Here is an 11,154-nt window from a genome sequence, read left to right on the forward strand (position 1 = left end):
CTTGAGATTAACACACTAGCTCCATTGGGATCTCTTATATAGAGACTTATTTTGGCATCTCAAATTTTAAAGATTTCCTGATTTTACTTAAATCAATCCAAATATTCTACAGGAAAACTTGGTTTTGAAGAATACCTTATTTTCAGAAGTTTTATGAATACCTGAACATTCTCTCAAAAGAACCAATTTATATAAAAAGATATGTAGATATAAAAATATACCAGGATTAATTTGTTGTACGCAAGACGCAAGTTAAGTCTACAAAGAATCATCAGTGACGCTCGAATAAAAAAGTTAAAAAGGCCAAAAGTTAAATAATCTATTCCTTGGGTAAAAAATCCTTAGCATTTCGAAAATTTCAAAGTTCATAATAGGACAGTGACTCAAAAAAGAATACAAAAAGAGAAACAGCTAGAGGTCAGAATACCGTAAGTAATGATGACCGTGCTTGAAAGTCACTTGCCAAGCTCTTACTACCGAGTCCTGAATTAAGATAAGAAAAGCGAAAAATCGCATTCACGAGTGAAATTAATATTTATGCATGCACGTTGAATTTTGCGCAAGAAATAGTAAATAGAAAGCTTACGCACTGATACTCGATAAGAATACGCATTTGCATCATCACATATATTAATCTAATAGTTGAATTCGGCTGTCAAACTACCTACCTCAAGTGTTTTGACTCCGGATTCATTGACATTTTATCCGGAATTTTTGTGAACGCAAACCGATAGTGTGCGTATGAACAGAGTGATGTATAACGTGAATGAATCAAGACGTGTTGGATAGCTGGTCAACATAATGAACACAATTTTCAAAATCGTACCATAGTACAAATATTTAGATGCTATAAGGTTGAACTATTAAAACAAACAAACAAACAAAAAATTGAAATTTTATAATTTACATGCATTCCTGTTAATGATTTTTTTCTAAAAAATTATAATATAATATCAATAAACACAAACGTCAAGTATTTACGGATGGACATTTTATTTATCAAATCAATCTCTTTTATAAATATATATTGTATATATTGCTATACAAAATATAAGACTTATCAATCCGTACTAAAACAGTATAAAATAATTAACATAATGATAATAATTAAATTTTGTTATGATTATTGTAAAATATTAATTACGTTTTTTGTGAGATGTGAATTGAAACCATGCAAGTATTTTTTCATTCACGACCGTTTAAAATTTAGATATTTAACTAACTTTGGGTACGCATCCCTGCTCATTGGTGCTCATACGTTGCATATAATTTTCATAAATGTAATGACTGTTCAAACCTGTGAGATATAATGCACGTATATATGACAATTTTAATTATATTCTATTAAGAATAAATTCAGTCTCAGTTTAAACTTAAAAATGAATATTCTCTTAGTCTGGTAATATCTTTTAATGAAATTAGATATTTTTGACAGAAAATCTTTTTGTTTCATTATCTGTCTGCTTTAAGACCACTGTGTTTCCGACCTAAGATGAATATTTTAAACAGAAATATCGTTTTCTTAATTTTCTTCATGCTTTCCGACATTTTCCCATGCTATGATTGAAATACAAAATATTAGATAATAAACGTTCAGAAATAATCAGTTTATTCTGTGACATTATATATCAATAAACTATTCTTAGGTTTATTGTCACAATGCATAACAGCACGCTGAATTAAATACTCTACACACTACGCGTACAGGGACCGTCTCAAAGCATGAATTATATAATTGCGTTATCATATACTTTCTATCTAATAAACATTCACATTATTAAAAACATAAATGTTTTGTCATAAGGCAAAAAGGTTCTTACATATAAATGATTTTTTGACTGCAACCTAGTCCTAATTGTTTTACTTTCCAATCTACAAAATTATGAACTTTGATTGTTAAAATATACAATGTCACGTGGTAGCCTATCCATAGATGGACCGTATCAAAGACATAGACAACTACCTGTTTAAATGAAATTTTCGAGACGTTCCGAGAATCTTGATTCCGAGGATATCGAATGGCCCATAGACACTTCCAAAACTCCCCAATATATAGGCCCCAAAAAACCACTTCACTCTAACCTGAGAAAAAAATTGTAATATGGCTTGAAACGAAATTTATTGTACAAGAAACTTTATTACTCATAGTTCCACTAAAATGCTCTGCCCAAATCAAGTAATTTATAATATATCAATAAACTCGATGATATTTTACTCCTTTGTTCTTTAAAAATTACTTTGACGAAGATAATCTCGATCATCTGTTGATTACTTGCAAAATTTATCTAAATAGGACGTTTATTTTTTAAATGTAGCTATATTATGTGATAATATAAAACATTTTACCGTGCATTTTTCGGGTGTTTTGATTATATAATGTTATGTATATAGCTGAAACTGAAACTGAAGTTGTTTGCTTAATGTTTAAACTATGGGTTACTACTGCAGTCATTTCGAGTGTTGAAAGTGGTATTTTCCTTAGGAGTGATAAGAGGCAACAAATTTTGATGAAGAAACAAACAAATGGGGTCAAACAAATCAAGCTATTATTGAATGATTTTATTTGTAACTGATTAATTACAATCATATTTTAATAAATATCTCGCATTTTAATGCTATTGCTAATATAAACTGTCTACCAAAACCCACATTTGTTTATAGGATTCATAAATGAACCTCTTGGACACTGAAATGTTGATGCGAATTCTGGGCTGTTTTGAAGTGGACCAATCACTCTTAACCTAGGGAGAGTGTGATGATCAAGTAAAGGCACTTTTCTGATAAATAAAGGTGATGAGTTAGAACACCATACTCTTGCCATATTTATGAAAAACAGTTGGTCGTCGTTAAACGGTAGTCCTGGCACTTTCTCACTTATGTTTCTATCGTGCTTAAACTTTTTATATGCATAAAATGCTGCTCTTACGCCTAAATTGTCACACATATTTTCATTTAATGTTTTATTTCCATTTGTAACATTTAAATCGACTTCCGGTATATAATATTGCGAGTATTGACGTACATAACAGTCAGCTTTATCTCGAAACTTTAACGCAGATTTATCGGACCAATATCGTCGAATTAAACCCTTCCAGTCAAATTTCATTCCTGTAACTTCAAATCCATGGGCGTATTCGTGTCCAATTAAAAATCCAATGCCGCCAAAATTCATTCCAGGTGAATAATAGTTTTCGAAGAAAGGGTCACTCATTACTCCCAATGGTATTTCAATGGCTGTTGTACCCAAATTATGCAATGCATTTACTGTCCCAGGACGGAGGAGCCATTCATTCTTAGGTGGGTTTGTAAGTTTTAACAGTACAACTTTATAATTTTCCGTTAATGATTCCACCATGTTTTCAAAAAAATATTGTCCCATATCAAAATGTCGGTAGTAAAAATTTAGAAAACTGTCTTGTAAAACTTCTTCTGGGTATCCTAATTTGTCTCTAATTGATTGCATTTTTTTCAGAACTTGTGATTTTGTTCTGTCTGACAACCATTTTGATTTACTTATCATATCTGTAAAAATAAACCGAACATATCCTCTTATCTCTTTTACGTATGAGAGCGTTTGATCCGAATCTGTTTTATTTTCTTTGAATATTCGACTTGTCACCCAGTCCATCTGTTCAATAACTATATCAGTACAAAAGTCAGACCTTTTTGGTAACTTTGGTTCACTTAATCCGTTGACAGTCGCAATGTATCGGAGATTCACATATTGTAGATTTTTACTTACACTTGGCAACAAAGGCTGAATCGCTCGGAATAAAATATAATTAGCCAAAGTTCGTTTTGATGTTTTAGTGATAATTGAGCTCAACTGATCGAAGTAGGGAGAAGCCCATAAGATAACCTCAGTTTGATAAGTTACATGGATATTTTCTATGGCCAGAATTTTCCTTAAAAACCGTAGCCAGTCAATTTTTGGATACCTTATTGACATTTCAAGAATAGTTATCTTATTATATCGAATATTTACTAGTCTTCTCTCTTCCTCGATTAACATTATTTTTGCTAATGCAGTTTCAAATTCTACAACATCACACATATCCTTTTTGGCGATGTTAGGATGTGCCCCGAGGGAAACTGCAACATCTACTAAATATTCTTCATAGGCCTTGTTATATAAGTTGTGTCTCCCAAGTCGATAAACCTCCTGGTTTGGTAATCCAGAAAAATCAAACTGTCCTAATCGAGGCTGGTCTAAATATACAGCATATGGACCTTTTTCACCAAAATCCTTTTGCACCGTCATACCAATGATTACTCCAGACATCTGGTAATGAAATTGCCAGTCTTTCAAAAGTGGTTTTGTTACCGCTAACAAGTCTATATAATCAAAGTTCTTACTATCCCAGGTTCCTAGCACAGGCCACCCACCCAGGGCAGACAAATACTTAAGTATAGGCTCTACTCCTCGGATTTCTATGGTTTGCTCATCCATGCATGACTGGAATAGTTGTTTTGCTTTTTTCAGTGGAATTTGGTCACTTTGTTTAACGATACTTTGAATTTCCACCTTGACAGCATCTCTGATTCTATCCCATAGTCTACCGAATGCCCACTGATCTCCGCTGGGCGGATTGCTTTCTTTAATATAACCACCACAAGCAAATTTAAAGAAATTATCACAAGGATTCACATTTATATCGAGCGATTTGAGAACAGTCTCCGTAATTGTTTTTCGCATAGTTGTTTCTGGTTGAGAATTTGGTTCATGTTTGATCAATTTATTTTTATTGTCCTTTTCAAAAATGGAAAACTGGTTTTCAAAACGTTGAACGCTGCCGGATTGTACAAGAGTTTTCAAGCAAGGTGATCCCGCTACTTCGCCACGTACAACTGAATTCATGTTTGTGTCACTGATGTGAACATTCTGTATAAAGTCATAACATCCCACATATCTAAATGACAAGAGTAAACAAAATAAATACATTAACATGTTTCCATTATAACTATGAAACATGCAAGACATAATACACAGAAATAAAATATCTGTCAATGTTTTAGTGAAGATGATTTTATTGTCGCCGATCCATTACAAATCAGTCGAGTGTCATGCATGGTATAAATATATGGTATAAACCTTAGTAAATCAAACTTTTGTACAAATAAATGTGTGGACCCAGACTTTCATTGTTTGATGTTCGAGTATTGACAGTTACGTTCAGGTGCGGATTCTGGTGGGTGCAAGCAGTCGCGTGCAGCTCTAAAAAATCTACAATTAATGTTGTGTTGTCTGCTGGGCGAATACGGGCACGGTTTTACATTGAAATAGTAGTACAGATACTTTAGTAAGTCACCAAACACTAACGATGAAGGATAAGTCTTCTCAGTCCGAAGAGAAACACTTGAAAATTACCATGACTGATGATATTCTGCTAATATGCTGCATTTGGTATTTAATTTTGTCAAGCCTAAACTCCCAAGGTTAATTTGAAATTTAACGTCACTGTACCCAAATTTCACTGAGTAGCCAAATTGCACCCACTTAGCAAAAATTGCAACGGAAATCTTACAAGTTTTCTTATAGACTAAACAATTTGTATTTTCATGATTTGACATTATGCACGTCTTTCATGATAGCTTAATTTATTTAAATATACACAAAACAGTCACAGTATATGTCAATAGATATACAGTGTTCACTCCAAAAAGTAAAATCTACGGAAACGTCCCCATGTGACGACCACAAAACAAGTCATCTTTTAACAATGAATTAAAATATGTTACAGGCATCCATTTCTTAAAAACGAATAGTAAGCATGGACTATTATCAAATTGTTCTTAATATTTGAAGAAATAAAACAAAACATCTGTTATTCGATTTTTACAGATGTGAATTTAAGCATGGATGCAATTTGGGTACTCCTCATTACAGAATCAAGGATCGTTTGGAAGTCGGTTCAAACCCATTTTTCTAGGATTCAATATGGATTCAAAATTAAATTGTTGGAACTATATAGTAAATAAGGATACACCTACAAAATAAACACAGAACGGAAACTTTTGTCTAGATCATGAATAAACGTAGGTGAAAAAACTGTCAAATAAGGATGATTCGGTCGCCACTTAAAGTTAACCAGCGAGAGACTTTAACCACCGAGGGTATTAATGAATATTCATGTATACTGGATGATTGGCATGGATGAATATAAAAACAAGAGTGTGATTGCCGGAAGCAGTTGCAATTATTGTGTATCATCGTCAGAACTCATTAGCTCATATTAATTGTTAGAAATTATGTTTTGGTGAAAATTCAAAAAAAACTTTTTAAAATTGAATTGAATTGAACTTTTTAAAATACAGTAATAGTATACGCTTAGCATATTTGGTAACCCTGTCTAAAACCATGATGAATGTTTTTTGCATATTTGGTTATACTATGAAATGATTGTTTCCATACTGTTTTATTTTCAAATAAGACCTATATGTTGAACGTTTGAGACATTTATACACGCTTAGATTAAAGAAATGATGTGGATTCATACAGGATCATACAGTTAACGATTTTATAATGTACGAAAGCCAGAACTACAATACTGTTTATCATTCATCTACTTTCAATTTTATTTTTACAGAAATCGAAATGGATAATAAATTCTTATGCAATTGTTTACATATCAGCGATAATCAGAGAATTTCAAAAACAATAAATGTATTTATGTTTTAAAAAAATAATTTTTAATTACATTTTCCAAAAATGATCGAAATATGTTAGGTTTATGATAACTGCAGGACCAAATTGAATAACCAAACTAGCATAATAAATTTTCAGTTTCTGATAAGAACGCTCGGTAATATGATTTTTTTTATGATAATATAATGTTTAAGCATTTCCTATTCGGATACATTCTATAAAAATGAAAATGACTACATGACCTACATCATTAATTAAGATTGTTCAATAATTCTGAGAACTTCTTGTTAATTCTTTACTTTATTTATACACAAGAATGGTATCAGTTTTCACTAACGAAACTAGTTAACCATGAAATTAATCGTGCTGGACACGGAGTCATATGAACTAGGTAAAACTGAATGCTAAAAAGAAAGAAAAACATGCATTTGGTATAAACCGTGAAAAGATGACATTAACCCGTCACAAATAAATAATATGATATTTAGATTGAGAAGTACCTCATGAAAATGATTGATTGCTATTTGCTTAAAGTCCAGCGGCAAATATTTCATTTATGCTCAAGAAGAGAGCAACTAAAAATTTAATACAATAGGGACATGAAGTTCCTGTAGTAGCTCAATCGGAATGAAGTGAGATAAATACGGATATTTGGACTGCCACTAGAAAAAAAAGTTTGTTTAAATATGTTCCTTTGGTATCGTCCGCCTCTCTTTTGGATTGGCTAGAACTTGAGCCTTGCCAGAGGCTACCTGCGGACCCCTCAAAGATTTGACGCAAGGATTCTCTAATTGCAGAAAGCGAGGCACTCTCTCTACTCGAAGCAATCGATTTAACGTATCCTTTCTTAGCGAACGTGGATACGTATTTATACATTCATTACAACCAAACGGACGCCCCCGTTTGGAAATGGTTTATAACGACGAGTATATAGTTTTCTTACTTTGGACCTTACCTGCGGTATACTACTGTTGCCTTTATTTTACAGATGGAAACCTGTAACTCAGCGTAAGGTAACAGGTACCTAAATAGGAGATTGCATGGATGTTTTTATAGAATCAAAGAACTATAACACGATTCGCGAGGAACTGTTTATGAATATCACAAAACTATATTTGTAACTTTTATAATTTTCGAGGCAGAATAAATTAGTATTGATTTATTTTAGTTATTCCATATTGGTATTATCTAAGTATGTGTTTCAATATAAAAATAGGTTTTGAATATGCAAGGGGTAGGTATGGACAGATACTGTTTATAGACTGTGTATCTGAGTACTGTATTGTATCTTTATAAAAATAAGGACATTTGGTATGATTGCCAATGAGACAACTATCAACTCAAGTTCAAATGAAGTGGATGTAAGCAATTATAGGCAAGCGTACGGCCTTCAACAATGAGAAAAACTCATACCAAATAGTCGGCTATAAAAGGCTGTAACATGAAAACAATTCAATTGAGAAAACTAACGCTCTAATTTATAACAAAACAATTAACGAAAATCAATTATGACAGACATAAACCAACGACAACCACTGAACTTAACCACCGACAGTAGGTATGTACTTATACTGTTTATAGACTGTGTATATGAGTATTGTATTGCATGTTAACCACCGACGGTAGGCATATGCAGTAACTGTTTGCGAACTGTGTATAGGAGCACTGTATATGCATGTTAACCACCGAAGGTATGTATGGACAGAAGCTGTATATACACTATGTATAGGAGCACTGTATTGTATGCTAACCACCGACGGTAGGTACGGACAGTTACTGTTTGAAGACTTCGTATAGGAGCATTGTATAGTATGATAACCACCGACGGTAGGTATGGACAATTATTGTTTATAGACTGTAGATAGGAGTACTTAAATGTATGTTAACCACCGTTAGTAGGTATGGGATGTAATTGTTTGAAGACTGTGTAAGGGAACACTGTATTGCATGTTAACCACCGAAGGTAGGTATGGACAGGTATTGTATAAAGACTGTGTATAGGAGCACTGTATTGCATGTTACCCATCGACGGTAGGTACGGACAGATGCTGTATACAGACTATGTATAGGAGCACTGTTTTGTATTTTTATCACCGAAAGTAGGTATAGACAGATTGTATTAGAGCATAAAATTGTATGTTAACCACCGACGGTAGGTATGGACAAATACTGTTTATAGACTATGTATAGGTTGCACTTCTGTTAATATAGACAATGTAATTTCCCATTAGAACTCATTTAACGCCAAAAACTGTGCCACTTTTACTATGAAGTTTCCTAAAAAATTATATCCTAGAATGGAAAGTTCATATGCACTACTATTTTTTCCAAAGGTCAAAATGTAGGGCTTTGCGGCATATTTTCAACATTTATATGCCTCACGCTTCTTCGAGTTTAAACTTATACTAAATTTCTGTACTACCCCTCCCTTCACTATGGGCCTTCCTCAGAATTCAATTTAGCCGCTATCCATGTGTATTTATACTGGAGACATTCCCAGATATGCCTCTACGAAATGAAACATAGAGATCATATCCGGGAAGCAGTAGGTAAACAAAACAAAATATCTATGAATATTATATATCTCCCCAAAAGAGGCGTTGTTTGTGAAACAGCTATTTTTACAAAGCGCAACCTATAAGAGCACATTATTGATATGAAATAAAAAAAATGAAACGAAATATTAGGGGCCAGCTGAAGCCCACCTCGGGGTGCGGGATTTTTCTCGCTGTGTTGAAGACCCATTGTTGGCTTTCGGCTGTTTTCTGCTCTTTGGTCGGGTTGTTGTCTCTTTGACACATTCCCCATGTCCATTCTCAATTTTATATTACTTATTTTTGGTGAAATTTGATCATATATCAGACCCCGATAAAAAAAAACAAGCTTAAATCAGTTCAAACCATTAATAGTTGTTTTGATTCATTAAGTACAGTTCTATTGATTGTCAGCTAATGTAACACAAACTAAGGAACCCAACAGCTGAAAGTGAAGAAAAATGATAAATTGCTTCGTATCTAAAGCAGCAAATATTATATGCTGCACTTTTTTGTAAAGTTAATTTAAGAAAGAATTCACCAATACATAAGTATAGAATGAAAGTTTAAATTTCATTTGTATTTGAACAACGAAATATTCACATTCTTCCCGAGTAGTATATAGTATTATGAAAACGTTATGTTCATATTGTGATCATTTTTGAAACGTTGTTTCAGTTAATTGCGAAGGTTTATACTATTTGAGCAGCACAATATACTGCATAAACAGTTTGTAACGTACTGTTACTGACAATATAAAACATTTTATTTCATTTCTAAAGAAAATTTCGATATTTCATTGGCTGAGAGCAACTCCTAATCATGATTGCTACCTATTGAAGGTATACGTGCCATATACGATCAGTAGAAATAACAGCGTGTTTTGAATCACTCTGACAACAAAATTCTAGATCGTCAACGAGTAGGTAAATGTTTGCAACATGTCACGGGTACCAAAGGGCCATCGGCGAGATAAATTTGTGAGAAATCGCCTTCCTCAATACCATTTGCATAGACACCCATAAATTCACGTATACACCGTATAAGTCACCAAATCACTATATGACGGTTACAATGTGTTTCCTAATAATTTTTATCAGTGTTTATGGTGTTCATAAAAAAAATTCTTGTACAACTTTAATCTATCTACACCTTTAATGCCTTTGTTTAAATATTTCAATTCAGTTTTAAAGATTAACCACATTTATAAATAGATATAAGAAGATGTGGTATGAGTGCCAATGAGACAACTCTCCATCCAAGTCAAAATTTATAAAAGTAAACCTTTTTAGGTCAAAGTACGGTCTTCAACACGGAGCCTTGGCTCACACCGAACAGTAAGCTATAAAGGTCCCCAAAAATTACTAGTGTAAAATCATTCAAACGGGAAAACCAACGGTCTAATCTATATAAAAAACGAGAAACGAGATACACTTATGAAGCACATTAACGAACGACAACTACTGAACATCAGATTCCTAACTTAGGACAGGTGCAAACAAATGCAGCGGGTTTAAAACATATTTGACAGAATAAGGAAAATAAGAGATAGTCGATTTTTCATTTAGGAAGTAGCGGAGAGTGCTACAAGGCCGTGTTCAATAGCTGATCTGGACTTTGGAAACGCAGAGAAGACTTGTTTATTCCTAGACGAATACCTCAGAACGGAAAACTCGCTGTCCTACATACCTGTAGATATTGTGAAGGTTTGCTTTGTCGAAACACAAAAGAGCAACACAAAGCATGCTCCCCATGTGTTATAGTTCAGTTATTTTTTTTAAGTACCTCCTCCTTTTAGAGGTAACCACTCAAGGGCAACTAATGTTCCATTTAAAAAAAAAATAAATACAAAACTCATCAGAGATAACCAGAAAATAACCATAGCAGTGCTTAATGACATACTTCCTAATATTGATAAAAAGACCTATCAAACAAACAAATTGAAAGACAGCAAACAAACAGGAAGAGAGACCA

At 33.2% G+C, this 11,154-nt stretch overlaps 1 protein-coding gene across 1 annotated transcript; it reads right to left on the minus strand.

Annotated features, from left to right (window-relative positions):
• Positions 1-2,606: 2,606 nt before the first annotated feature.
• LOC127729375 (membrane metallo-endopeptidase-like 1) lies at positions 2,607-5,007 on the minus strand. The gene has a single exon (XM_052237194.1). It carries the CDS (start codon positions 4,979-4,981, stop codon positions 2,636-2,638), a length of 2,346 nt encoding a protein of 781 aa, XP_052093154.1. The 5' UTR covers positions 4,982-5,007; the 3' UTR covers positions 2,607-2,635.
• Positions 5,008-11,154: the final 6,147 nt, after the last annotated feature.

Source organism: Mytilus californianus, unplaced genomic scaffold (genome assembly GCF_021869535.1).
Source record: "Mytilus californianus isolate M0D057914Y unplaced genomic scaffold, xbMytCali1.0.p SCAF_2, whole genome shotgun sequence".
NCBI lineage: Eukaryota > Metazoa > Mollusca > Bivalvia > Mytilida > Mytilidae > Mytilus > Mytilus californianus.